This window comes from Triticum dicoccoides, chromosome 7A (genome assembly GCF_002162155.2).
Source record: "Triticum dicoccoides isolate Atlit2015 ecotype Zavitan chromosome 7A, WEW_v2.0, whole genome shotgun sequence".
Taxonomy (NCBI): domain Eukaryota; kingdom Viridiplantae; phylum Streptophyta; class Magnoliopsida; order Poales; family Poaceae; genus Triticum; species Triticum dicoccoides.
In genome coordinates this window covers 151802058-151829154 of record NC_041392.1, presented here as the reverse complement: position 1 = coordinate 151829154, position 27097 = coordinate 151802058, and the positions used below count along the sequence as shown (strand labels likewise).

Genomic DNA, 27097 nt, shown 5'->3' with positions numbered 1-27097 from the left:
GCGACACTCCTTTGCCGGAACTGTGACCTTCTCTCGACAGGAGCTGCTTGCAGCGGAGCCGGCGAGAGCCATGACGAACCAGGGGTGCTGCAACCGAGGGCGGGCCACATTGGGAACAAGCGATGTTGAAGCTGGTAAGTAGCGTTGACAACGACGGACGTGCGCGAGCAGAGCCCTTGCCTTTTCCTAGAAGCGTTGACCGGAGGAAGAAGAATGAGTCGGGATTTGATATGCAAATCAGATTTTTTTAGGCAATCAGTGAAACTTTATTAAGACGTCACCATGGTTACAGGGACGAAATGGAGGTCCCCAGGGTGGCCTAACCAAACATGGCGGCCAATTCCCCGTCGAAGTGCATGTCTCGCTAGATTGTGAGCTTCGAAATTCGAGCTCCTAAACTCATGAACAAAATTACATAAAACAAAAGACTTAGCATACTCTCTAATCTCTTGCACGATTGCTCCATATTCTGCTCCACTATTTCTCTTGATATATCTATCACCACCGAACAGTCTGAGGCCACCTGTATAGCAGAGACGTTCAAATCTTCCGCCAGTGCCAATGCTTCCCTCACCGCTAGAGCCTCCAGCGTATTTGGGTCGATTATACCTCTGAAAACTATCACCGAGGCACCCTGGAAACTGCCGCCCCTATCTCTGCAAACTGCACCCACTGCTCCTATTCCCCTCTGTGATGCCACCACAGCATCCATGTTGAGCTTCATTGTGTTCTCCTGTGGCGGTATCCACTGTCTCGGTCGGGGCTGTCTCAATGGAATGTGATGCAGATTCGGTTTCCTTGTGATTTGAAGGTCATACCAATAAGACTGGATAAAAAGATGAGTCGACATGGGACTCTGGAAGATATCTTCATAAACTGCTTTCCTCCTTGCTCCCCACACGGCCCAAAGAGTGATTGACATTTGAATTAGCTGTTCATAAGACAACATGTCTATCATCTTGAAAAACCAGTCTTTGGCGTTGTCACTATCACACTGGATCATTTTTTCCACCATATCCTCCTCCGTCAAGGCCCAAACACTTCTGGCCATAGAACAGTTTAAGAGTGCGTGTCTCCAAGAGTCGGCAGCCCCGCACAATTTACATGCCCTAGATGTGGCCATATTTCGATGCTGAAGGAGGTCCGCCGTGGGTGTGGAGCATCTCGCAAAACGCCACAAGAACATCTTGATTTTGGATGGAACCTCTATCTTCCAGAGCTTCGTCCATTCACTTGCTTGTTGCTCCTCTGTTGACGAGCCCTCCACCTCATATAACCAGTTTTCTCTCGTGATTTTTGTATGCAAAATCATTCTATACGCCGACTTGACTGAAAACGTCCCCCTCGTCTCCGCACTCCATGCCCAAAAATCATCAATAGATCTTGTGCATAGCGGGATGGAAAGAATAACCTCCGCATCTATTGGTAAGAACACCTGGCGGATGAACTCCTCGTTCCACGATGTTGTTGCTGTATTGATTAGCTCAGAAACCATTATAGGAGGGTTCATCACCAAAGAGGTAATCGGCCTGAGCATACCTTTGCGAGGGAGCCAGTTATGTCTCCATATCTCCGTTGAAGTGCCATTGCCAATTCTCCTTATTATGCCCTGCCGCATGACATCTCGTCCATCCAAAACTGCGCGCCAAATCTACGATGGTCGGCTCCCTAATTCAGCGTCAAGGATCGTGCCATCTGGGTAATATGCAGCCTTTAAGATACGTGCACTTAGTGATGTTGGATCGCTCAGCAGCCTCCACGCCTGTCTTGCTAATAAGGCAAGATTAAAAATTTCCATATCCCTGAACCCGAGCCCCCCAAGATATTTCGGCCTCACCATGATATCCCATGCAACCCAGCTGGGCTTGCACTTCCCTACTTTGCTTCCCCACCAGAACTGGCGGATTATGGACGTAATATTCTCGCAAAGACCCCGGGGTAACCTAAAACACGCTATGGAAAACACAGGCAGAGCTTGGGCAACTGCCTTAATCAAAATCTCTTTGCCAGCTGAAGATAAAAGTTTCTGCATCCACCCCTTGATTTTCTCCCAGACTCGGTCCCTGAGATATTTAAAAGTGCCCATCTTGGACTGCCCCACATCCGTAGGCATGCCCAAGTATCTTTCACTCAGGGACTCATTCTACACATTTAGAATGTTTTTGATTTGTTGCCTCATCTGTTGCAGACACCCTCTACTGAAGAAAATAGATTATTTATCTTGATTTACTCGTTGGCCAGAAGCATTGCAGTAAATATCCAATAGGTTTGATACCGCTGTAGCCCCCTCTGCACTTGCTCTGAATAGAAGCAGGCTATCATCAGCAAAGAGAAGGTGGTTTACAGCCGGAGCTGTCGGCGCCACCTTGATCCCACTGAGCACTGACGATTGAGAACTGAGTTTTAAGAGGCACGAAAGGCCCTTTGCCGCTATCAGAAACAAGTATGGGGAAATCGGATCTCCCTGTTGAATACCACATGTTGGTTTAAACGATTCCAGCTTCTCTCCATTAAACATGACTGAAAAGGATACCGAGCTGATCATCCTCATAATAACATCCACCCATCTTTGATCAAAACCCAGTTTGGCCATAATTGCCTGAAGGTAAGCCCACTCCACTTTATCATAAGCTTTCATCATATCCAGTTTTAACGCACAATAACTGTTTGATTTAGCCTTACTCCTCTTCATGAAGTGCAAACATTCATATGCGCATATGATATTATCTGTTATGAGTCGTCCTGGAACAAAGGTGGATTGCTTCTCTGATATGATGTCAGGGAGAATTACTTTTAACCTGTTCGCCACCACTGAAAGTGCGTTATGTCGACTAGAGGGGGGGTGAATAGGCGATTTTTATGAAAGTCTTCAAGACGTGGAAGTTATGAAGACAAACAGCAGAGATATGCCTATTACTATGCAGCGGAAGTTAGATTACACTAGACAAGCCACGGTCAAGTATTCAATAGAGTGAAAGCACAATGACAAGTAGCTGCAGTGTAATAAGGATCAGGTAGGAAGAAGTTATGAAGCCAAACAAATCATATAGTTACGTTGTGAAGACAAAGGATATAGCAGGCATGTAATGGCTTCACAATGAGTAACAGTAAGTAAAAGGAAGTGAAGATGAAACCAGTGACTCGTTGAAGACAATGATGTGTTGGACCAGTTCCAGTTGCTGTGACAACTGTACGTCTGGTTGGAGCGGCTAGGTATTTAAACCTTAGGACACACAGTCCCGGACACCCAGTCCTGAACACGCAGCTCAGGACACCAAGTCCTCACCGTATTCTCCTTGAGCTAATGTCACATAGTCCTCGCCCAATCACTCTGGTAAGTCTTCAAGGTAGACTCCCAAACCTTCACAGACTTCGTTCACTGGCAATCCACAATGTCTCTTGGATGCTCAGAACACGACGCCTAACCATTTGGAGGATGCACAGTCCTCAAGTGTAATAAGTCTTCAGATCACTCAGACAAGAAGACTTAAGTGATGCCCAATTTACTCTAGCTCTGGGTGGTTAGGGCTTTCTCCTCGCTAGGAATTTTCTCTCAAAGGCTTTGAGGTGGGTTGCTCTCAAACGACAAAAGCCATGCACTAAAATCTGAGCAGCCAACCGTTTATGGTTGTAGGGGGTGGGCTATTTACATCCACTTGGCAACCCGACCTAATTTGTCCAAAATGACCCTGGATCACTAAGGAACTGACACGTGTTCCAACAGTCAGATTTCAAACTCACGCGACAACTTTACTTGGGCTACAAGCAAAGCTGACTTGTCCGGCTCTGGACAAGATTCACTCTCATTGTCTTCACTGGAAGACATAGGTTTTTGGTTTAGGCATCACTTCAGTCATTCTGACTGGTTCTCCTGGACCCCACTTAATAGTACGGTGGTTCCTATGACTCAACACAAAAGAAAAAGAACTACGAAAGATCTAAGTCTTCGAGCTCCATTGGCTTCATAACGTGTCTTCTTTTGTCATAGTCTTCAATGTGAATATCTTCATATACCACCTTTGACTTCAATGTCTTCATACATTTTTAGGGGTCATCTCTGGTAGTAAAACTGAATCAATGAGGGACTTCTACCTGTGTTATCCTGCAATTCTCACAAACACATTAGTCCCTCAACTAGGTTTGTCGTCAATACTCCAAAACCAACTAGGGGTGGCACTAGATGCACTTACAATCTCCCCCTTTTTGGTGATTGATGACAAACTAGTTGAAGTTTTCAACGGGGAATATAGTCTGTGAAATTGTAAAGGATAAGGAATTGTCTTCATAAGTTGCAAGGGCTCCCCCTGAAGATGTGCATATAGGTTAATTTACTTTTGGAATGCAAATGCACATGGCAGGTTGTACTTGTGGAGATCCACTTCAGCTTATGATGACAATCCACTATGCATGTGAAAGTATATGAAGATAATGACATGCATAATGGAAAATAGACGTCTGCAGAATGAGATAAGTGTGGAATTTATCGTCGCACATGCGGAATTTATCTTCGCATAACGGGGTGGCAAACAAGTAGCAGACGACCATCTGGTTTAAGTGTTACAACTCGTAAGAACCAAATGTAGCAAAAAACGAGAGTTGTAAGCACGAAGCAAAATATAAGGCACCCGCCCATATGAACCCGCTTGAAGACTATCAATCTCATATGCTTCTCCCCCTTTTGTCAATAATGACCAAAAAGGGTTGAAGACAGAGAGTCTCTACTCGTTCCCACGAGGAGTAGGTGAAGTAGCAGGGTTGTTGGTGTTGGTTGGCGGTGCAGAAGAGCTTGGAGGTGCTGAAGCATATGGCGGTGAAGTAGCATCGTCTTCTTCATCAATGATTCTGGCAGTGACTGTGGCAGCAGAGGAAGAAAACTCAGAGTCTTCAAGAGATGGAGTGCTTCGCATCACAACCCTTCTAGGAGGTGTGGTGTCAAACTTGAATCGCTCAGTGAAGCCATCCTCTTCAAGTTCAGCTTCAGTACATATCATTGATAGCCCTTTCCATGTACGATGACAGGTTTCATGGGTAACGAAAGCATTCTTGGTGGCAAGATTTCGGATACGATTTACATCCACCAAGAGGCTTTTCATCTATCTCTTCAACCAGTCATGATGCCTATCCTGCTTTTGATGAAGGGCCACAAGAAGCTCTCGGTCGTTGAGAACACGAGTGCGCTTCTTGGGTCTTGAAGCAGTGGCACTGTCGGTGGCTTCAGTTGAAGCAGGGTGTGGTGCACATGTAGTGCCAGCCAAAGGATACACCCTGGAGATGGCTTCAACACCTTCAATGTTTTGAGTGAAGCTCTGGTGTTCTGCATTCTGAAGACTCAAAGGTTGCTTGGCAGGCTCAGGATATATAGCTTCAGCAGAGGTATCCACATCTGGCAAGAAGATCCGATGGTTGCGGGCTGAGGGCTGATATGAGATTGCAGAGTGAAGCTTGATCAGTCTCATTACCCAAGGAGCATAGAACTTCAAACCAAGTAAATCTGAGCCTGATGCAACAAGTTAGCGTATGAAGAAGTCCTGTGCGTTAAAGCATTTGCCATGAAGGATACAAAATGTCAGAGTCTTCATTGCACCCTCGATCTTGGCATTTGGAGAGTGCCCTTTGATAGGCCAGAGAGTCCGCCGGATAATGTGATAGATGGTTCTGGGCAGGTACTCAAAGTCTTCAACGAAGAACTCTGTTGGATAAGGAGCATCGTGGGGTAATGGCTTCATCATGGAGAGCATCTGACTCATATTCGGTTCAGGCCTCTGGAATATGCTCTCAAGAGCTTCAGTGTGTAGTGGACAGCCTTCCTCGAAGAATTCGCCAGGAGTGGGCAGGCCGGTGAGCTCAATGATATCAAATGCATTAGCTTCATGATGGACATTGCCGGTCATCCACTCCAAGTCCCAAGTCTTTGGATCTCTGTTGTATCCTTTGATGTGGAGGGTGGCATAGAACTGCAGCAGAAGCTCTTCATTCCAGTGCTCTTCATCAGTTACAAACTGCAGCAGACCCACTTGCTTGAAGCAATCCAACGCCTCCTCTAAACAGGGCAGACCAGCAATGGCTTCAACATCAAGGCGCTTGTGCGGGAAGATGTGACCTTGGTTGTATAGGATGCATGAATAGTAGCTACGCTGAGGATAGCTCCAGAACCTATCTGATGAAATCCTTTCCCTTGAATAGGGGTTCTTGGAGCTGTTGAAGAACGTATTATCTGCCTTGAAGCTATTGATGTTAAAGGAGCCAGGTGCTGATGCAGGACCTGGGAACCTCGGCAGCCTTGGGACTGGCTTCTGGACATGAGGCCTGTGCTCAACATGGTAATCAAATTGAGGACCTGCAGCAGACTCGGGAACAGAAGTGTCTGGATCAGTAGCTTCGCTGTCTTCTGAAGCTTTTGGTGGGAAGGGCTCCACATTGGCTTCAGTGTTGGTTGTGGCAGCCTCAATATTTTCAGCCTCCGCTTGACTAGCTAGAGGGTCGGTCACAAGCACGTTCTCCTGGAGAACTGCTTCTTGGTGGAGCAGAGGAGTGGGCTCTTGTGGTACTTCTTCTGCGGCTGATGCAGCCGGAATGTCTTCAGCATAGACTTGAGGCCTTGGACCTTTGCAAAGCCTGCGGAACGCAGATGACGCCTTTGGGGTTGGAGTGGGCTGGGCCTCATAGTCTTCTTCCTCTTAAGGGCTATCCACCCATGACGCATCTTGTGCAATTGGCGTCAGAGGACGACCAATGCTGATGAGTTCGCTGTGTTCATACTGAGGAAGGGCTGCATCATCTTGTACATTGTCCTGATGATCAATGTCTTCAGCAGCGATGGGGTCGGCTGCTGGTATGTCTTCAGCTTCAGGAGCCTCTATGGAAGCAGGCTCATGAACTGTCAGTTGTCGTTCTGCGTCAGGGTGAACCATAGAAATAGGTTCAACTATCAAGGGCTCTGTGGGAGCAGCCTGAGATTTCTTGGTCTTTCTCTTTTTCTTGCTGGGGGCAGTAGGAGAGGCTTCAGAGCTTTTCCTCTACCTGGCTTCAGCCTCAGCAGTTCTTGTCTTCTTGAGCTCTGAAGCTGTTGACCGGCTCTTTGGCTTCGAGCCAGTCGTTGCAGTTGGGAAGACAAGCGGAACTGCTTCCTGCCTTGGTGCCTCTGGTTCAGCTGGAACAGTCTTCTTCTTTTTCTTTGCGGCCATCTTGGGGTCGATGCCAGGACGCCCAAGTGCCTTTCGCTTCTCAGCCTCATTGTAGGCTTGCACACATCTGTTAGCCAGAGTCTTCATCCGCTCACGTGAACCCTGAGCTTCTACACGCTTCTTTAGAAAGTTTTCCTTTAGCTCATGCAACATGATCTTGAAGCTCTTCACTTCTTGCACGCTGAGCTGGGCCATATGCTTCTTGAACTAAGCCTTTTCATAATCAATTTTTTGCTTCAGTTCAACAATGCGCTGGGCAATTGCAAGTTCTGAAGCAGTAGCGCCTTGGAAGGCGACGCTGAGGCCAACGGGCAGCTGCAGATCGTCGAAGCTGATGTTTGGTGTGGCAAACCATTCGTCGATGAAGTTGTGGATGATGGCGACATCAAAGAGAGGCAAATTGTTGAAGATTTCAGCTTCTTCTTTGCTCTTGATGAGCTGCTCGAGAGCGTCATCTCCAAGATCTTCATCACTTGACAGATCAATGGCTTCGCTGCGCAGAATGGCAGCAGCTGTGAGCTCTTTGCCGGTGTGTGGCTGAGGCATCTTGGCCTTCTGGGGCCTGGAGACGCGGGATACGTCTTCAGACTGCACACTGTCTTCAGGAGGTGCAGTTGCCAATGGCTTCGCCCTTGAGATTTTTGGTGAAGGGGCCGGCTTTGAAGCTTTTGGCTTCTTCGACTGCTTTGGCTTCGGTACAGCAGGAGCTTCATCAGACTCAGAGTCAGCTGGAGGGTCATTCACGGCAGTCCCTTGGACTAAGATGCGGGTGATGAGGCCCTCAAGGTTGGCATACGGACCGATGATATTGGGTTCTGCGTCGCGTGTGCCATCTGCCCTTGGTGCGGAGGGACCAGGGTTGAAGTCTAACCCCAACTTCTTCTTGTTCTACTTCGCTGAGTTCTGGGCAAACTGGAAGTTGCGCTTGAACAGATTATCGTCACGACACCAGAGTAGTGACGACGGATGTGCATCATCAGGCTATGGCCCACGAACCATGCATGGATAGAAGCTTTGGGCAATAGCTTCATCTCTGGACCTGGGTACAAGGTTCTTGAATAAGATGTCTCCCCACGATCTTTTGATGGCACTCTTCTCAGCATACTCTTGGGTTGTGAAGCGGTACTTGAACCATTGTTCTGCCCAATAGCGTCGAATCCATTGGATTCAGGTCTTGCGCTGACCATAATTCTCTTCAGGATCTGTTTTATACATCTCTGCCAGTTCATCAGGCAGATCTTTGGATGTTCCTCCACGTCGCTGTCTGCCCCCCTTCCTTGCTGCTGTTTCTGAAGCCATAAACTTTAACTTGAAAGGCTTCAAGACGTTCAAAGGCTTCAAAGGCTTTTTCTTGCTGGACCAACAGGAACTGGCTTCAGGAGAATTTATGTGATGCTGTAAGAATTCTGCAAATGAATGCAGACTATAAGAACCAAAGGATTCTCCCACGGACATGTACCTGTGACAGCATTAAGGTGCGAGGGAAGGGGAAGAGGTCATATGCATTCTCAGAAGATTTTGAAGATAAATCAGTTTAGAAGACATTGACCTCATCATGCGAAGACATTCACTCATAGATAAGAAGTTGGTTCCAGATTTGTACGAATCCACAGATCAGTACAAGTGAGGAATCTAACTACCTTTTGAAGCACAAGTGAATATTCTAGGCATGTTATGAGATGCAGTTTGAGAGAGATCTAGTTTGTGTGAGCAGAAACTGCTTGTGGTAGAATGTGACAGATCAATAGGATCAACTGTGCTGTAAAAAGGGAGTTTTATTTACCACACTGAGAACTGCTAGACGGAGTGGGAGATGAGGCCGAGCAGTTCACTCGTCCGTGCCCTAACTTGGCAACGGAGGAGACCTACGGCGACGGCGGAGAGGACGATGTCCGCGATCGGCATGAAGGCGGCGTCGGAGAGGTTGCGGCAGCGAAGCGCTTCGTCACCGGCGTCGTCGAGAGCTAGCGGTGGCGCTAGGGTTCGTGCGAGGGTGGAAGAAGGAGATAATGACCGCGGTAAGTGTGAATTTATAGGCGCAGGGGCGGCACTGCGCTATTACTCAGGTGCCCCTGGCGATTCGCATCTGAGTAGTACGTGGCCATCATGCGGTTCCACATCCCACGCACGCCTAGATTGTTGGGCGGTCGTTCCTACTTCTCCGGATTTCTTGTGGATGAATGAGCATTGAAAATGGTTTTAAAGGTTGTCTCTGTGTCTTCTACTGACAAGGACGCAGAGAAGACATTCGACAGTTTCAATAGAATGCATATGACTTGGAGAGATAGAGTTTGAGATAGAGAGCATAGAGAGATTAGGGTCCGATCACATTCACTTAGTTCAAAAGATTCAACCAAGAAGACATAGCTATAAGTGAATGCTGTAGAGGACAGAACACTAGTATATATATATATATATCTATATAATCAACGTAGTGAAGATAATCATGAATATATGTTGAGTTCGAAGCCAAACCAAATGTGAAGACATTGCAAGGTAACGCCAAGAGTGAAACACTTCAAAATAGAACGTTTGGTGGTGGCGTTACCCACCGTATAGGAAGTATTAGACCCAGACACGGCGCACAATTATCGTGGCGCTCTGAAGTCAATTTCCACATTAATGTATTCACACTTAGAATGTATGTCTTCATTGATTGAAGATATACTTCACTTCGTGTGTTGCACATCTAAGTCATCAATATGCATAAGGGTTAGGATGTGTGCCTGATCACAGGACATTTGAGGACTCCAGGATATTTAGCTCACACCGTAACTTGCAAAACCTCTTCTCGTCCAAGGGCTTGGTGAAGATATCTGCCAATTGCTCTTCAGTGTTGACGTGTATGATATCAATGTCTTCCTTCACAACATGATCTCTGAGAAAGTGATGATGAATTTCAATGTGCTTTGTCTTCGAGTGCTGAACTGGGTTGTTGGCAATCTTGATGGCGCTTTCGTTGTCGCAGTAAAGTGGCACTTGCTTCAGATGAATGCCATAGTCCTTGAGTGTTTGCTTCATCCACAGAAGCTGAGCGCAGCAAGATCCAGCAGCAATGTATTCAGATTCAGCAGTGGAGAGAGATACACAGTTCTGCTTCTTTGAAGACCAACATACAAGTGATCGTCCCAGAAAGTGACATGTGCCTGATGTAGACTTGCGATCAACTTTGTCACCAGCATAATCAGCATCCTAGAATCCAACCAAATCAAACTCTGAGCCCTTTGGATACCATAATCCTAGAGTTGGGGTGTGAGCCAAATATCGAAGAATTCGCTTCACAGCTAAGTGATGCGACTCCTTTGGTGCCGCTTGAAATCGAGCACACATGCAAACACTAAGCATAATATCTGGCCTAGATGCACATAAATAAAGTAAAGAACCAATCATGGAGCGGTATACCTTTTGATCGAACTCTTTACCATTGTCGTCAGGACCCAGATGATGTTTGGCTGGCATTGGTGTTGTGAAGCCTTTGTAGTCATGCATACCGAACTTCTTCAGGCAATCTTTGAGATACTTCTCTTGAGATATGAAGATGCCATTGCGTTGTTGTCGTATTTGAAGACCAAGGAAGAACTTCAGCTCCCCCATCATGGACATCTGATATTGCTCTTGCATCATATATCCAAACTCTTCACTATACTTCTTATTTGTGCAGCCGAAGATAATGTCATCCACATATATTTGGCACACAAACAGTTCACCATCATATGTCTTCGTGAAAAGAGTGGGATCCAGGGAACCAGGTATGAAGCTTTTGCTCTTCAGGAAGTATTTGAGTGTGTCATACCAGGCCCTAGGGGCTTGTTTGAGGCCATACAGTGCCTTGTTGAGCTTGTATACCATGTCAGGATGTTTTGGATTTTCAAAGCCAGGCGGTTGTGCAACATACACTTCTTCTTCAATCTTGCCATTGAGAAAGGCACTCTTCACATCCATTTGATATAGAAGTATGTTATGATGATTTGCATAGGCCAGCAGTATGCGTATGGCTTCAAGCCTAGCCACAGGAGCAAATGTTTCATCGAAGTCAACGCCTTCCACTTGAGTATATCATTGAGCAACGAGACGAGCTTTGTTTCTGACAACTTGACCATGCTCATCTTGCTTGTTGCGGTATATCCATTTGGTGCCTATTATGTTGTGCTTCTGTGGATCGGGACGCTTAACCAGTTCCCATACATTATTCAGCTCAAACTGTTGAAGCTCTTCTTGCATAGCTTCAATCCATTCAGGTTCCATGAAGGCTTCTTCAACTTTCTTGGGTTCTGATATTGAGACGAATGTGAAGTGCCCATAGAAATTTGCTAGCTGAGTTGCCCTTGAACGAGTGAGTGGACCAGGTGCATTGATGCTATCAATTATTCTTTCAATCTACACTTCATTTGCAACGCGAGGATGTACAGGGCGAAGACTTTGCTCTTGCTGATCTGTGTTGTTGTTGGGAGGAATGTCTTCAGGCTGAGCATTGTCCTCATGTTGATCAGGTGCTGAGATGATAAGTTCTTCTTCAGGATGAGCTTCAGAAGGTATAATGTCTCCAGTTCCCATAAGCTTGATTGACTCACTAGCTGGAACTTCATCTAGCACATTTGGCAGTTGCTCTCTTTGTGAACCATTAGTCTCATCGAACCGCACATCCACTGTTTCAACCACTTTGTAGTGAAAGAGAATGAAGACTCTGTAGGAGTGCGAATCCTTTCCATATCCAAGCATAAAACCCTCATGTGCTTTTGGTGCAAACTTTGAGGTGTGGTGTGGGTCCTTGATCCAGCACCTTGCGCCAAATACTCTGAAGTAACTGACATTTGGCTTCTTGCCAGTTAGGAGTTCATAAGATGTCTTGTTCAGAAGCTTGTGAAGATACACACGATTGATTGTATGGCATGCAGTGTCAATGGCTTCAGTCCAGAATTTTCTTGGAGTCTTGTATTCATCTAGCATCGTTCTGGCCATCTCAATGAGTGTTCTGTTCTTGCGTTCGACGACGCCATTCTGCTGTGGCGTGTACGGAGCTGAGAATTCATGTGTGATGCCCAAGGTATCAAGATATGTATCAAGGCCAGTGTTCTTGAATTCAGTGCCATTGTCACTTCTGATGTGCTTTATCTTGGCACCATAATTGTTCATAGCTCGATTGGCAAAGCGTCTGAAGACATCCTGCACTTCAGTCTTGTAAAGGATTATGTGTACCCAAGTATATCTAGAGTAATGATCAACAATGACAAAGCCATAGAGGCAAGTAGTAGTAGTAAAAGTTGAGTAGTGAGTGGGACCAAAAAGATCCATGTGAAGCAGTTCGAAGGGTCGAGTAGTGGTCATGATTGTCTTCAAGGGATGTTTTGCCCTCGTCATCTTCCCTGCTTCACAGGCACCGCATAAGTGATCTTTCTTGAACTTGACGCCCTCGATGCCTATGACATGTTTCTTCTTCGCAAGGGTGTGGAGGTTCCTCATGCCAGCATGCCCAAGCCTCCGATGCCAAAGCCAGCATTCTGAAGCTTTTGCAAGAAGACATACTGCAAGTTGTGGCCCTGCTGAGAAATCTACCACATACAAATCATCTTTCTGATACCCTTCAAACACTAGAGACTTGTCAGATTCCATTAGTACAAGGCAACGAAATTTTCCAAATATTACGACCATGTTCAAATCGCAAAGCATTGAGACAGACATTAAGTTGAAGCCAAGGGATTCAACAAGCATGACTTTATCCATGTGTTGATCCTTTGAGATTGCAACTCTACCTAGACCCAATACCTTACTTTTACCAGTGTCAGCAAATGTGATGTGGCTCTTGTCGCATGGACGTAAGGTTGAGTCCATAAGAAGGCTTCTTTTGCCAGTCATGTGATTTGTACACCCACTGTCAATAATCCATTCTGAAGACTTTGAAGACGCTGGTGTCATACCCTACAGTGCAGTTAGGGGGATAGGCTTCACGAAGAGAATTGTGAAGCAAAAACATTTGACGAACCAGTGGGTTATGAAAACTTAGATCCAGATTAGGACTAATAGGAAGAGTAGCATGCGATTCAGGAACGAAGTACATAATGATGCCATTCGGGCATTTTATCTTGCGCCCTACAAGATTTTTAAGGTCCCCAGCAATAGCGTCAGAAGATTTTGGTTTTCTGCTGGAGACCTTTCCCTGCACAAGAGAGTTAAGCCTTCTTAACCACCCACATCTTCAAGGGTGGCTTTGAAGCAATAAGTCTAAGTGCAGCATCTGAGAATTCTGGCTTTGTAGCCTTAGCAAACAGTCTTGCAGGTGGACAATAGTACTCATAAGAATAAGCAGAATAATTTTTGGTCATATGAACGTGACGGTTTGATGAACCGCTCTCATATTCATATGCCTGAGTATGGTTTCCCTGCAAAACATTTGCGTTAGTGTGACTCAGGTGAGTCCTCTGTTTGTATGAAGCCTTTGGACTGTATGATGCTTTTGGTCTGAGGTTTGTCTTCTTCATGTGAGGTGTCATGAAGACATTCACAGGAAGATTTTCCAGACACGTTTTCGGAACCCAGATCTTCTTCATAGGCGGTCCAGTCCTGCAGTTAGTACCAATGTACCTGGCAAACACTTCATCATTCTGATTCTTAAACAGTTTATAGTTTGCATCAAAGGATTCATCAATGATAATGGGGTTAGCACAAGTGAAGCCAGATAAGTTGGATGGATCTGCTGAAGGTTCCTTTGCAGCAACCCACTTGGTTTTGGGGTACTGCTCAGGTTTCCAGTAAGAGCCATCTGCATTTATTTTCCTTACGAACCCTATACCCTCTTTCCTAGGGTTTCGGTTCAGAATCTGCTTTTTCAGGACATCACATAGTGTTTGATGCCCTTTAAGGCTTTTGTACATCCCTATTTCAAGCAATGTCTTCAACCTAGCATTCTCATCAGCAATAGCAGTGGTATCCTCAGCAGAGGGGTTAGTTACCACATCAACAGTTGAAGATATTGCAACAGCAGTAGCAGTGGAACATTCAGCAACAGAAGTAGCATTATCACGCTCAATGCATTTAAGACATGGTGGTTCAAATCCTTCCTAAGCGGAACTGATCTGTTCGACGCGAAGTGACTCATTTTCCTTTCGAAGATCTTCATGAGCCGCTCTCAATTTCTCAAGTTCTTGCTTCCTTTGAAGATAATCATAGGAAAGCTTTTCATGAGTTGTTGAGAGAGTATCATGACGATCTTCAAGTTCCTGATACTTAACATGAAGGTTTTTTATGTCTTCAATTAAGGATTCAGATCGAGTCATTTCAGCACCCAACAGATCATCGCTTCTGTCTAACAGTTTTTGAATATGTTCCATGGCTTTCTGTTGTTCAGTTGCAATTTTAGCAAGTGTTTTGTAACTGGGTTTTGAATCACAATTAGAGTCATCGTCACTAGATGTTTGATAGTGAGTAGTGCGTTTGTTTACCTTGGCACCGCGTGCCATGAAGCAGTAGGTAGGAGTGGAGTAGTCCTTGTCATTTGCATCGGTGTCGGTGATGAAGTCATTGTCTTCAGTGTTGAAGATGGACTTGGCGACGTATGTTGTAGCCAGACTTGCAATGCCAGAATCAGACTCCTCCTCAGACTCCACCTCTGCCTCCTCAGAAGCGGACTCCTCCTCTGAATCCATTTCCTTGCCAACAAACGCACGTGCCTTGCCAGATGAGCTCTTCTTGTGTGATGAAGACTTTGAGGAAGACTTGGAAGAAGACTTTGAGTATTTCTTCTTCTTCTTCTTCTTGTCGTCAGAGTCATATTCCTTGCTCTTCTTCTTCTTTTTGTTCTCATTGTCCCACTGTGGACACTCAGAGATGAAGTGGCCAAGTTTCTTGCACTTGTGACATGTTTTCTTCTTGTAGTCATGAGCAGAAGCTTCATCATTCCTTAAGCTTGATCATGAAGCCTTTCTGAAGCCTTTCTTCTTGGTGAACTTTTGGAACTTCTTCACAAGCATTGCAAGTTCCCTTCCAATGTCTTTAGGATCATCAGAACTGCTGTCAGATTCTTCTTCAGGCGAGAAAACAGCTTTTGCCTTCAAGGCACGAGTTCGCCCATAGTTTGGACCGTAGATTTCTCTTTTCTCAGAAAGCTGAAACTCATGTGTGTTGAGCCTCTCAAGTATGTCAGATGGATCGAGTGTCTTGAAATTAGGACGTTCTTGAATCATCAGGGCTAGGATGTCAAATGAACTATCAAGTGATCTCAGCAGCGTCTTGACGATTTCATGTTTGGTGATCTCAGTAGCGCCGAGGGCTTGAAGCTCATTTGTGATGTTAGTGAGCCGATCAAATGTGTGCTGGACATTCTCATTGTCATTTCGCTTGAAGCCGTTGAAGAGGTTGCGAAGAACGCTGATTCTCTGATCTCTCTGGGTTGAGATGCCTTCATTGACCTTGGAGAGCCAGTCCCAGACCAGCTTGGATGTCTTCAAAGCACTCACACGGCCATACTGTTCTTTGGTCAGATGACCACAGATGATGTTCTTGGCAGTAGAGTCCAGTTGAACGAATTTCTTGACATCAGCAGCAGTGACACCTTCTCCAGTCTTGGGAACGCCGTTCTCGACGACATACCATAGGTCGACGTCAATGGCTTCAAGATGCATGCGCATCTTATTCTTCCAGTAGGGATATTCAGTTCCATCGAAGACGGGGCACGCAGCGGAGACTTTAATTATCCCTGCAGTCGACATAGCTAAAACTCCAGGTGGTTAAACCGAATCACACAGAACAAGGGAGCACCTAGCTCTGATACCAATTAAAAGTGCGTTATATCGACTAGAGGGGGGTGAATAGGCGATTTTTATGAAAGTCTTCAAGACGCGGAAGTTATGAAGACAAACAACAAAGATATGCCTATTACTATGCAGTGGAAGTTAGATTACACTAGACAAGCCACGGTCAAGTATTCAATAGAGTGAAAGCACAATGACAAGTAGCTGCAGTGTAATAAGGATCAGGTAGGAAGAAGTTATGAAGCCAAACAAATCATACAGTTACGTTGTGAAGACAAAGGATATAGCAGGCATGTAATGGCTTCACAATGAGTAACAGTAAGTAAAAGGAAGTGAAGATGAAACCAGTGACTCGTTGAAGACAATGATGTGTTGGACCAGTTCCAGTTGCTGTGACAACTGTACGTCTGGTTGGAGCGGCTAGGTATTTAAACCTTAGGACACACAGTCCCGGACACCTAGTCCTGAACACGCAGCTCAGGACACCAAGTCCTCACCGTATTCTCCTTGAGCTAAGGTCACATAGTCCTCGCCCAATCACTCTGGTAAGTCTTCAAGGTAGACTCCCAAACCTTCACAGACTTCGTTCACTGGCAATCCACAATGTCTCTTGGATGCTCAGAACGCGACGCCTAACCGTCTGGAGGATGCACAGTCCCCAAGTGTAATAAGTCTTCAGATCACTCAAACAAGAAGACTTAAGTGATGCCCAATTTACTCTGGCTTTGGGTGGTTAGGGCTTTCTCCTCGCTAGGAATTTTCTCTCAAAGGCTTCGAGGTGGGTTGCTCTCAAACGACAAAAGTCGTGCACTAAAATCTGAGCAGCCAACCGTTTATGGTTGTAGGGGGTGGGCTATTTATAGCCACTTGGCAACCCGACCTGATTTGTCCGAAATGACCCTGGGTCACTAAGGAACTGACACGTGTTCCAACGGTCAGATTTCAAACTCACGCGACAACTTTACTTGGGCTACAAGCAAAGCTGACTTGTCCGACTCTGGACAAGATTCGCTCTCATTGTCTTCACTCAAAGACATAGGTTTTTGGTTTAGGCATCACTTCAGTCATTCTGACTGGTTCTCCTGGACCCCACTTAACAGTACGGTGGTTCCTATGACTCAACACAAAAGAAAAAGAACTACGAAAGATCTAAGTCTTCGAGCTCCATTGGCTTCATAACGTGTCTTCTTTTGTCATAGTCTTCAATGTGAATATCTTCATATACCACCTTTGACTTCAATGTCTTCATACATTTTTAGGGGTCATCTCTGGTAGTAAAACCGAATCAATGAGGGACTTCTACCTGTGTTATCCTGCAATTCTCACAAACACATTAGTCCCTCAACTAGGTTTGTCGTCAATACTCCAAAACCAACTAGGGGTGGCACTAGATGCACTTACAACCACCTTGGATGCAATTTTGTATAAAACATTACACAGACTAATAGGGCGGAACTGGGACAAGAGAGTTGGGTTCATCACCTTGGGAATAAGCACAAGGGCAGTGTCGTTCACACACTCTGCACTCTCTTCCCCCTGACAATTCGAAGAATAGCCTTAGTTACCTCATCTCCGCACAGATCCCAGTGGCGCTGATAAAACTGTGCAGGGAAACCGTCCGGTCCCGGGGCTTTTGTTGGGCACATTTGAAACAAGGCTGTTTTTACCTCTTCCTTACTGTATGGAGCTAACAACAGTTCGTTCATGCTCTGTGTGACCTTCCTCGGGACATGCTGAAGCACCTGATCCATGTTATTCACCCCCGCCGAGGTGTACAAGTTTTGGTAAAATTCGGTCACCATTGATTTTAGTTGCACCGGATCAGTCACGGCAACTCCTAGGGCATTTGCTAGGGCTTTGATCATATTTTTCTTCCTCCTCATGCTCGCTCTCATGTGGAAAAACTTCGTGTTCTTGTCCCCCGATTACAGCCATTCTAGTCTCGACCTCTGTCGCCACATTAACTCCTCCCTATGGTAAAGCTTGACCAACTTTTCATTGATCTTAAGCTCCGGATGGGATGGTCTAACTCTGGCAGGATCGCTTCTCAGTCTCTCCAATTCTGAAGTTAGTTGTTTAATTTGTTTACGCACACTACCAAAAGTGTCTCTATTCCAGCTCCCCAGGTTCTGTGATATATCCTTGAGCTTATCTTGCAGCTCCTGCATGCTAGATACCGGCTGTCCATCCTTCCAACACCGAGCGATTGTATCGTTCCATTCTGCATGCGTTTCCCACATGACCTCATACCGAAAAGGCGGCTTAGCAGGCGGCCTTACTTCTTCGTCATTCAACTTCAGCAGGATCGGGCAATGGTCCGAAGAAGCAGCCGTTAGGTGTTTCAAACAAGCCGTCGGGAACCGCAGTGCCCACGCACTCGAGGCCAGCACTCGATCCAGACGCACTCTGCTGTAACTTCCTCCCCTAACTTTCTTTTCAAAAGTCCAAAAGTTACCCTGGTAGCCCAAGTCTTCCAACATGCAAACATCGACCGCTTCTCTGAACCCCTGGATTTGAGCATTACTTCGTTCTCCAATACCATCCTGCTCATCCGAACGTAAAACCTCGTTAAAATCACCCACACACACCCAAGGAAGAGGACTCAAATTTGCTATCCCTTTCATTATGTCCCAGGTTCGGTATCGCATGTGGGTTTGCGCCTCCCCATAGATAACAGTAGCTCTCCATGGTTCCTCATCCGGAGCTGTAACCGAGCAATCAATATGATAGTCAGAGTAGCCCAAAACTTCAACTTTTATTGGATTATTCCAGAACATTCCGAGGCCCCCACTACGGCCCCTGCTACTAACATCATAAGCATTATCAAAACCAAGACTACTAGCTAGTTTTTCTACCCGAGCTCTCTCTAGCTGTGTTTCTACAATACAAAGTAGGGTAGGAGCAAGTTTCTCCGCTAGACCGCGGAGCTCTCGAACTGTCGCAGCCTTGCCCACGCCACGACAGTTCCAGCTGAGGATACTCATTGTGCCCGGCGGTGCTCCCCTTGGAAGCCCGCCGATGTTGCTTCTAAATTCTTTCCTCCCTTCCTGTTGTTGCCCAGGTCTTGGTCTTGCTGCTCCCCTGATGATGTTTTTGGCCTTTTCAAATCTTGCTTGGGTGGGAGGCTCATGGCTGTCTGTGGCGCTTGGAGCATCAACACTTTCCCCCCACCCGTGTTCGCCTCATGGGACGACGCCACAGTTGAGCTCTGGGCAGTCCTTTTCCTGTTCTGTTCCCCGTCCGTCATGGCCGCATCATCGGTCCTCAGTGGTTCACCATTGTCTCCCCTCGAGTTGGTGTTACGGCTGCTCTTCCTCTCTCTATTCCTTGCTCCTCCTGGCCCCGGTCCTGCTCCACGGAACCACGACGCCTTCAGGTTTTTGAATACCAGCGCGGATGGTGGATGGACCCCGTCTCCATGCTCCTTGTAGAGATGGCCAAGTTTCCCGCATACGGCACACCAATCCGGGAGGCGCTCGTACTTAACACGGAACAACATCCTCTTTTCTCCAATTCTGAGTGACACTGTGTTCTTCAGGGGCTGATTCACGTCGATCTTGACTCTGACTCTAAAGAAATTCCCCTCGAAGTCATGTGAGGCGGGTTCAGCATACACTAGTTCACCAATCTTGGTTGCCAGCGAGGGGATCTGAGCAATGTATCCATCTGGGAAATCATGGATTTGAGCCCATATCTCCAGCTTGTCCAGATTTATTGTTGACGGCTTCGTGAACCCATCATACTCAGCGATCACCACCGCATCACCCCTAAACGCCCATGGCCCTTCCTGCATCACATGTTCCCAATCCCCTAAGCACGAGAACTGCAGGGTGTATAGATTGTCCTCCAGGGGACGGATGTTCACTTTCTGCGCCAGATCCCATGCAGCCCGCATGTTTTTGTAGAACCAGAATTGACTATAGGGTTTATCATTGTGAACCCTAGCGATCGCCATCCACCGAGTCACCTCCGGCGGAACCGATTTCTGATCTACCACCACATCATCAAGGTCCTCCTCAGAGAGCCCCAACTCTTTCATCATCGCCTCCAGATCGTCTTGGGAGCCGGATCCCGAAGCCTCTGTCGCCATACTTGATCCCTAGCCCGAAGAAAATACTCCGCCGGGCCCTGTTCCGAACCCCAGCCACCCCTCTAAACTGGTAACAACCCGTCCAAGATCGGGTAGCAGTGCCAGGACTGCCCCTTAGTCGATCCGAGACAGAGAGATCACCAGCTTGGATGGGGGAGGGAAGAGAAATCTCAACGCCGGCCTAGAACGCCGCCGAGAGGAGAGGAACCCTAACTAGAGGGAAGAGGTGTGTCCAAACTCAATTCTCGTCGGCGTAGCTCGTTGCTGATATGCAAATCAGATGACCCGCCTCATCGGGCGGCTGGGGCGCGATCAGCCAAAACTTTGGGCCGGCGCGCCTGCGCCTAGTACTGCCCAATAGTCTTTTTTAGGCTTGCGTTACTGTTCTGGCCCAGTTTGGCCCGGAAGCCCAGTTTGGTTCCATGTTACTGGCCCGGCTCAACCTAGTGGCTTTCCAGCGACGGTGGTGGGTGGACCGGGCAGGTTTTACTAGGGTTTTTGCTAGTTTCCGCCGTCGATCGCCGCCGACCCCCGCCGCCCGCCGACGCATCCCTCCTTCTCCTTGAGCGCTCCCGGCACAGCGTACGGGCCATGAGAGACCTCCACCTCCCGCTGAACCAGACCCAGAGGGTCCGCCTCGAGGCCGCGCTCCACGAGCTCCAGACCCTCGCCCCCGCGGCCGCGTCCGCCGCCGCCGTCACCGTCGCGGACAACATCCCCGTCAACCACGAGGACAACATCCTCAAGTAATACTTTCCCGTCTCCTCCCCTCTCTATCCGTTCCCCACTCGTGCTTGGTGATGGACGACGGATTGATTTTTTGGTTGGGCGTGTATTTTTGGTGTGCAGAGGGCATGGTACCACGGACCAGGATGGGGAGGTGATGGCGACGCTGTGCGGCGTCGTGGAGCGGGTCAACAAGCTCGTCTACGTGCGGACGCTCCGGGCGAGGTATTACCCCCCTGCCTTCCTTCTTTTCGCTGCTGCGTCAGTTTCCAGCAAATGCCATTTCTGTGTTCCTGCTGGATAATCCTTGCAATGCTGTGGCGTTGCTATTGTACTGAGTATAACGGTGTGCCTATGAATGAATTAGCGGATTCGGGTTTGACTCGATGAATGGATAAGTGCAGTTCTCATGGTGATTGGTGAGGTACTGTAGTTTCACACTGAAATATTAGTGTGTTGGATTAGAGCTGGGGAGCTTATGATTTGTGCCGGCTTAAACTGTAGGTATCTGGGCTTATTATAGCTTGTTATATTAATTGACTTATCGTAGAGCAGGGAGTAAAGCATTGAGTTTGTAATTAGTTCTGGTACCTGAAAGGCTCATTTTGTTCTCTTCGACCTTATCAGGTATAAGCCAGAGGTTGGTGATATCATAGTTGGCCGTGTCATCGAGGTATGTGCACTTTGTGTCACTCTTTCAACATTCTTCTCATTTCTATGGCATGGTTCCTGCTAGGAATGCATGGCAATGCTCTACAATTTGGCTTAAAGCTTGAGTTTTAAACTATGAGTATCGTTGGACATTGTTAAAAATTGGAAATGTGTTTAGCCAGATCTTTATAGCATATACATGGACCGTGCAATTGGTTCCCCTATATTTTATAGGTTAGTAGATCCACTTATTTGTATGGATCCTGGCACATGTTATTTACTTCTGAATACTTGGCCGTCTGAACAAGGGTGTGGCAAATCTAGCTGTTAGTATAGTCATGCCGTCACAGTGTGATTTATTTTCTGCTTGTTCAGCCCCCATGCAAATAATGCATTTCATTTCTGACCAGTATCAGATACTGTGTTGATTTTTTTGTCCAAGATTGCTCCAAAGCGCTGGCGGTTGGAGATAAACTTTAGTCAAGATGCTGTTTTGATGCTTTCTTCGATGAATTTGCCTGATGGAATTCAGGTATGCTATTCTGCACCTTTACCGTGTGAACGCCCAAAATTATTGCGAAAGGGATATCCTCGCAATAGAATCTGCAAGGCAAATAATACCATGCACTATGTCCACAGATAATTCAACATGCATCAAAGTACCCTCTCTAGCTGACTTAACAGTAAGCTAAGATGGAATTTCATGGTTTGCTGGAAATATTACTTACCTGTCTCTCTCTTATTTTAGAATGTGTTGCATCATGCTAAAACAGACCAGTGACTGTCATCTTTGGTACTCCGTTCTTTTCCTTATGTATGGGTATGGTGTATGATTTGCTAAGCAAGGGTTTGACCAATAATTAGTCTATTAAGATACACTTTGAGTGAGATAAATGTTATATCATTGGATTTGTATTCAAAACTACTCATTGTGTTGTACTCTTTTGATCCATATTAATTGTCGCTGCTTTAGTAAAACTTTCCGTACTCCCTCCGATCCATATTAATTGTCGCTGCTTTAGTAGCGACAATTAGTTGTACTAAAGCAGCGACAATTAATATGGATCGGAGGGAGTATCACATAAACTACATATTAATTAAAGGGCCCGTGCGTTGCAACGGGAGAAAAACATACCACATGCTCTTAGTCTACAAAAGATGGTCTATAATCTGAGAATCTGTAGTTGCAGCCCGAACAAAGATGGTCTTAGCCTATAAAAGCACAGTTCAAGATTCCACAGGTCCAGGTCTTCTAATTCAACACGGCTTGCATGTAGATTTAATATGTACACAGAAACGGGCTACTTATCATCCATTTATTCATGTCATGTGTGGAATGGGGTGTTGGTACGGGTAAAAGAAAAGACAAGAACAGACGATGATACACACTACGGAGACATGTGTGCATCATGGTCGGTTTCCAGTTCAAGCATCACCAGCTTAGGGCATGTTCAACAGCATTCCCGCTCCTGGCTTCTGCTCCACGACCTCAAGCTCATCTTTGCGCCGCCGTCCTGAGCTCGTCCTTGCTTCACTCTGACGAACGTTGCTCCGGAGCTCCTCATGCCTCCTCTATGCTCGCCCAATGTTGTTCATCAACATTGTCTATCTGATAATTTACCCACCCCTTTGCTAACGGTTCACTTGGTTTGTTGTCTCAACCTGTCTGAAACAAGATGTTGGTGTTGTTCAACGCATTTTTTGTCCTCAAGCCCAGCTGACCAATTCCAATAGATTGCTACATTTGATATGATCTATTTCATCACTATTTATTTCTTGCCATACATGTCGCAGGTACTGGCCCCTATTTCATCACACTATTTATTTCTTGTCATACTTGTCCTCTCTTTTATTTCTTTTATAGGAGAAATAGCGCAACATCCCATCTTTATCGAATCTCCTCTGCGTCCTCTCTTTTATTTCTTTTATAGCACATATTCTATTTTTATCGGGCCTCTCTTTTATTTATTGCCATGTATGTCCTTATTTATTGGGTGTCTCTGGCAAATTTACCTTCAATTCCCGAGGAGGCTTGTTGATTGTCTAGTTGCTGACATATATAAATTGGTGGAATTTCGTTTAAAGCAGGGAGGTGGTACTATTAATTAATATAAGCGAATCCTTATTTTGGACAGAAGTGAAAGCCAGCCCAGCTGGTTCTTTCCTTGCGACCCTAAAGGGGAGGCGTGGGTTCGATCCCTCCACACCACGAATTATTTTTCACTGCAGAAGGGCCGGCCCACGATGGTAGATCGAACGTTTCTTTTTCCTAAATTACGTCATGGAGTGCAGGTTGATTGCACAAAAACGTTTTTTTTTTTTTTTTTTTTGCAAAAATGCCTGATGGACCAAACCAAACCAAGAATATCACCTGCCTTTATTAGTAGGGGTATAGGTATAGAATTGTTGGTCAAACCCTTGTCTTAACGATTTTCATAATACATCTTATGTTACGAAAGTGAGGGAGTACATTACGTGTCACTATTGATTATTCTAAAATGTTTTTTAATTGATATTTTGTTCCCATCCCAATATTAGAGAAGAAGAACTGCGGTTGATGAGCTTAATATGCGGGCTATATTTGAAGAAAATGATGTTGTCTGCGTAAGTATCACACTCCTTTCCCCTTATCTATGATTGAATTTATGTTTGTTGCTTACATATGTAACACCAAATACGAACGAACAATACTGTCAAATAGTTCAGCTTGTCATATTTCTCCGCACCTGTTCAGTGTTCACCACAAATGCATTTATTAGTCCTGGAGTATTTTCTTCTGCTTCTGTTTGTCATCTTGTTGATATCAGGTTGAGTTATCATTCTCGCTACTACACCATTCGATCAGTGATTGTTCCTGTTTTAATTCAGAACCGTACGACTCAAATTGCATATGAGGCTTTTGGAAACCCTGATCTTTCACTTTGCAAGCAGCAGCAAATTAGTAGATGGGTTTGGCTAGAAGTAGAAGATAGAAGGAATCTTGCAACCGGGTGGACCAATATAATTATTTATGACTAAGTGGTAGGAACAACTGGCAGAAGCATACGGTAGCCAAGATGTGTAGCTGTGGAGGAACTAATAGATGTAAAGCGTACGCTCTAAACAAAATAACAAATAGATGGAAAATATAAGTAATAGCAGATTGGAACTGGTGGTAGTAAATAGATGGAACAGAAGTGAAATCGAGTGTTGCATGGACTAGAAACTGGAAATGGAAAATATAAACAGTGCACAGTGAATAGGATATGAGAAATCACGACAGCGGAAGAGCATACCAAATTTGGTCCTTGCTAATTTCTAGAACAGAGCCAATCTCGCACCCTGGGAATCAACACCAGCACAGCTCTTTGAAAAAACAAACCCAAATATGGGTGCACAGAGCACACAGAGTTTCATGCCATCTACCATGGCTTTTCAGTTTTTTAACTTCTTAAGCGAAACTTGACTGGGCACAACAGGCTTCAGCCCTTCCAATTATACAGGCATCAAAACAACTTGGACCAGAAAGTGTCAAGTGCTTATCGTCTGCGCCGCAGGCATCAAAACACCAGGCTTCAGCCGTTCCCATTCCACCTTGTACCTCACATCAATTTATCTAGGCACTTTTCCACAGCTGGCCTCCCTTGCCTCCTGCTCAGCTTATAGTTTTGGTGGCTCAGAAAAGAATACACGCACAATACTAGGGACGATCACATCAAGAGCTGTCTGCAGAGTTTCAAGGGCGGCAATAACAGTATGGACAGTTGCATCTTTATCCAAGGCTCCCAGCTGATTACGAGTCGCCTTGCTGTGTAGGAATTTTCCTGCTATTTATATGGCTAATCTTTGTTCACTGCTGATTGTGAATCCTCATGGATTATACTGTTGGACCAGTCTGTTGGTCTCATCTGATGCTGGAATTAATCTGACTGTTGTACAGTCAAAATTAATCTGATTGTTGAGTTATGAAATTTGAGACATCATGTGTCTATTTGGCTGTATGCACCGTTCTTTTTTTTAAAAAAGTTTTCTGTATCTGGTTAGTGGACTACCATGATTAATTAGTTGGTAATCAAGGCATTTTGTTTTCTGACACGCAAGGATTCCTGAATTAGGCATTCTGTGTTTCATTGCCTTCAGTTTATTCATGTATCCAAGCTTCAAGTTTTCTGTGCATTTCATTTTAATGTTTTTCCCCAGGGAAGCTCATGATATCAGAAAGATGGCTTGTCTATGTCCTTTCTCATTTTTTATTGTTCGTCAGCCTCTTTATTGCTTTTTTACTGGATCAGTACTGCAAAATCTGATGCTGCTACTTTGCATGAAATCATTTATCAGGCTGAAGTTCGTGGTTTCCAACATGATGGATCTCTTCATCTACAAGCAAGGAGTCAAAAATATGGAAAGGTAAATGCCAGACCAACTCTTTATCAGCTACTACTATTATTGCGCAGTGCCCTGCCAGTTTAGGTTACGGTGTTACGTTGCCATTCTATGCGATGAATCTGTTTCTTTCAAAGCCCCCCAGATTAGTTATGCAATATTGTGGAAGTGTTGCCTTTGCAATCTGGCTCTTGTAGTTATTTTGAACTTATTTAATACTCCCTCCGTATCAAAATATAATACGTTTGTTGACACTAGAGCTCTTGCCATTGTCCTCAGGGAAAAAAATCTGCTACCTCTAATGTGCATGCTAGTTGATGTTGATTACCCTGCGCAGTAATGCAAAGCAAGTAAATGTACTAGTTCTAGACATGTTGTAGTCCTGATACCTTGTATTGTTTGTACTCTTGATTGTGACTTAGATTGATCGATGATTTGTGTTTGACTGCTGGAGTTACAATCTCATTTTTCAGAACCGAAACAATGTTAATGTGTTGATAACTTGTTATTGAATAGCCTTGAGTTTCTTAATGCAGCTTCAGAGAGGTCAATTGCTCACGGTGCCTGCGTATCTGGTAAAACGCCGGAAGCTGCATTTCCATCATCTAGAGCAGTATGACGTGGACCTGATCCTTGGCTGCAACGGTTTCATCTGGGTCGGTGAGCACGTCGTGGTGCGTGAAATTGCTGATTTGAAGGAAGACGAACAGAAGCTGAGCGCCGAAGCGGAGACTTTTACCCCAATAGAAACAAGGAGACACATTTGCCGTCTTGCCAATGCTGTGCGCGTGCTTTCAGCCCTAGGATTCACTCTGACCGTCGAGCTGATAATTCAGACCGCAGAAGCGAGCGTATCATCAAATGTCGAGATAAACGACATGCTCGGGGCCGAATTCTACGTCCAGACGGCGGAGAGAGAGGCTAAGCGTCGAGGTGACCTCCTGGGAAAGAAGAGGTAAATCATCTTGGCCCTGCCTGCCTGGTTTGCTGTAAACTGAAAATGCTGACATGTACGGGATATGTAAAAGGAGGTAATGCATACGACGATTTTGAGATTTTGGAGCTTGCTCCACTCTGTAGTGTGCATGCGTTTTAAGATGGTATTAAGATATCTGTTCTTTTGTTGTGTGCTCGACTTGTTTCCTTAGGTCTATTCAGTAATTTTCAAGGACTGTCCAAGTGTGTAAAGCCCTGACCTAGGCTCTTAGGCCAGCATGTGCGTCTTGTGTGGGCCGGCTGCCTCTAGGCTTTGTTGTGCGACGGAGAGAAAAAGCCCAAAGCCCAGAATATGGTATGGCGTTGCCGCAAATACGTTGGTGCTCCTGTCATATGCATCTGTT

General features: G+C 45.7%; 1 protein-coding gene across 1 annotated transcript; it reads left to right on the top strand.

Annotated features, from left to right (window-relative positions):
- The first annotated feature begins 20488 nt into the window (after window positions 1-20488).
- Window positions 20489-26886, top strand: LOC119330573 (exosome complex component RRP4 homolog). The gene is made up of 7 exons (XM_037603685.1): window positions 20489-20764; window positions 20868-20969; window positions 21372-21417; window positions 21838-21927; window positions 23934-23999; window positions 25713-25781; window positions 26294-26886. The coding sequence occupies exons 1-7, from the start codon at window positions 20610-20612 to the stop codon at window positions 26714-26716; spliced, it is 951 nt and encodes a 316-aa protein (XP_037459582.1). The 5' UTR covers window positions 20489-20609; the 3' UTR covers window positions 26717-26886.
- Window positions 26887-27097: the final 211 nt, after the last annotated feature.

Bases quoted from the DNA above. Each gene is read 5' to 3' on its own strand.
- LOC119330573 (XM_037603685.1), top strand. From the start codon at position 20,610: ATGAGAGACCTCCACCTCCCGCTGAACCAGACCCAGAGGGTCCGCCTC. The intron at 20,970-21,371 runs GTATTACCCCCC...CGACCTTATCAG, and splicing joins GTGCGGACGCTCCGGGCGAG to GTATAAGCCAGAGGTTGGTG. The intron at 21,418-21,837 runs GTATGTGCACTT...TTTTTGTCCAAG, and splicing joins TAGTTGGCCGTGTCATCGAG to ATTGCTCCAAAGCGCTGGCG.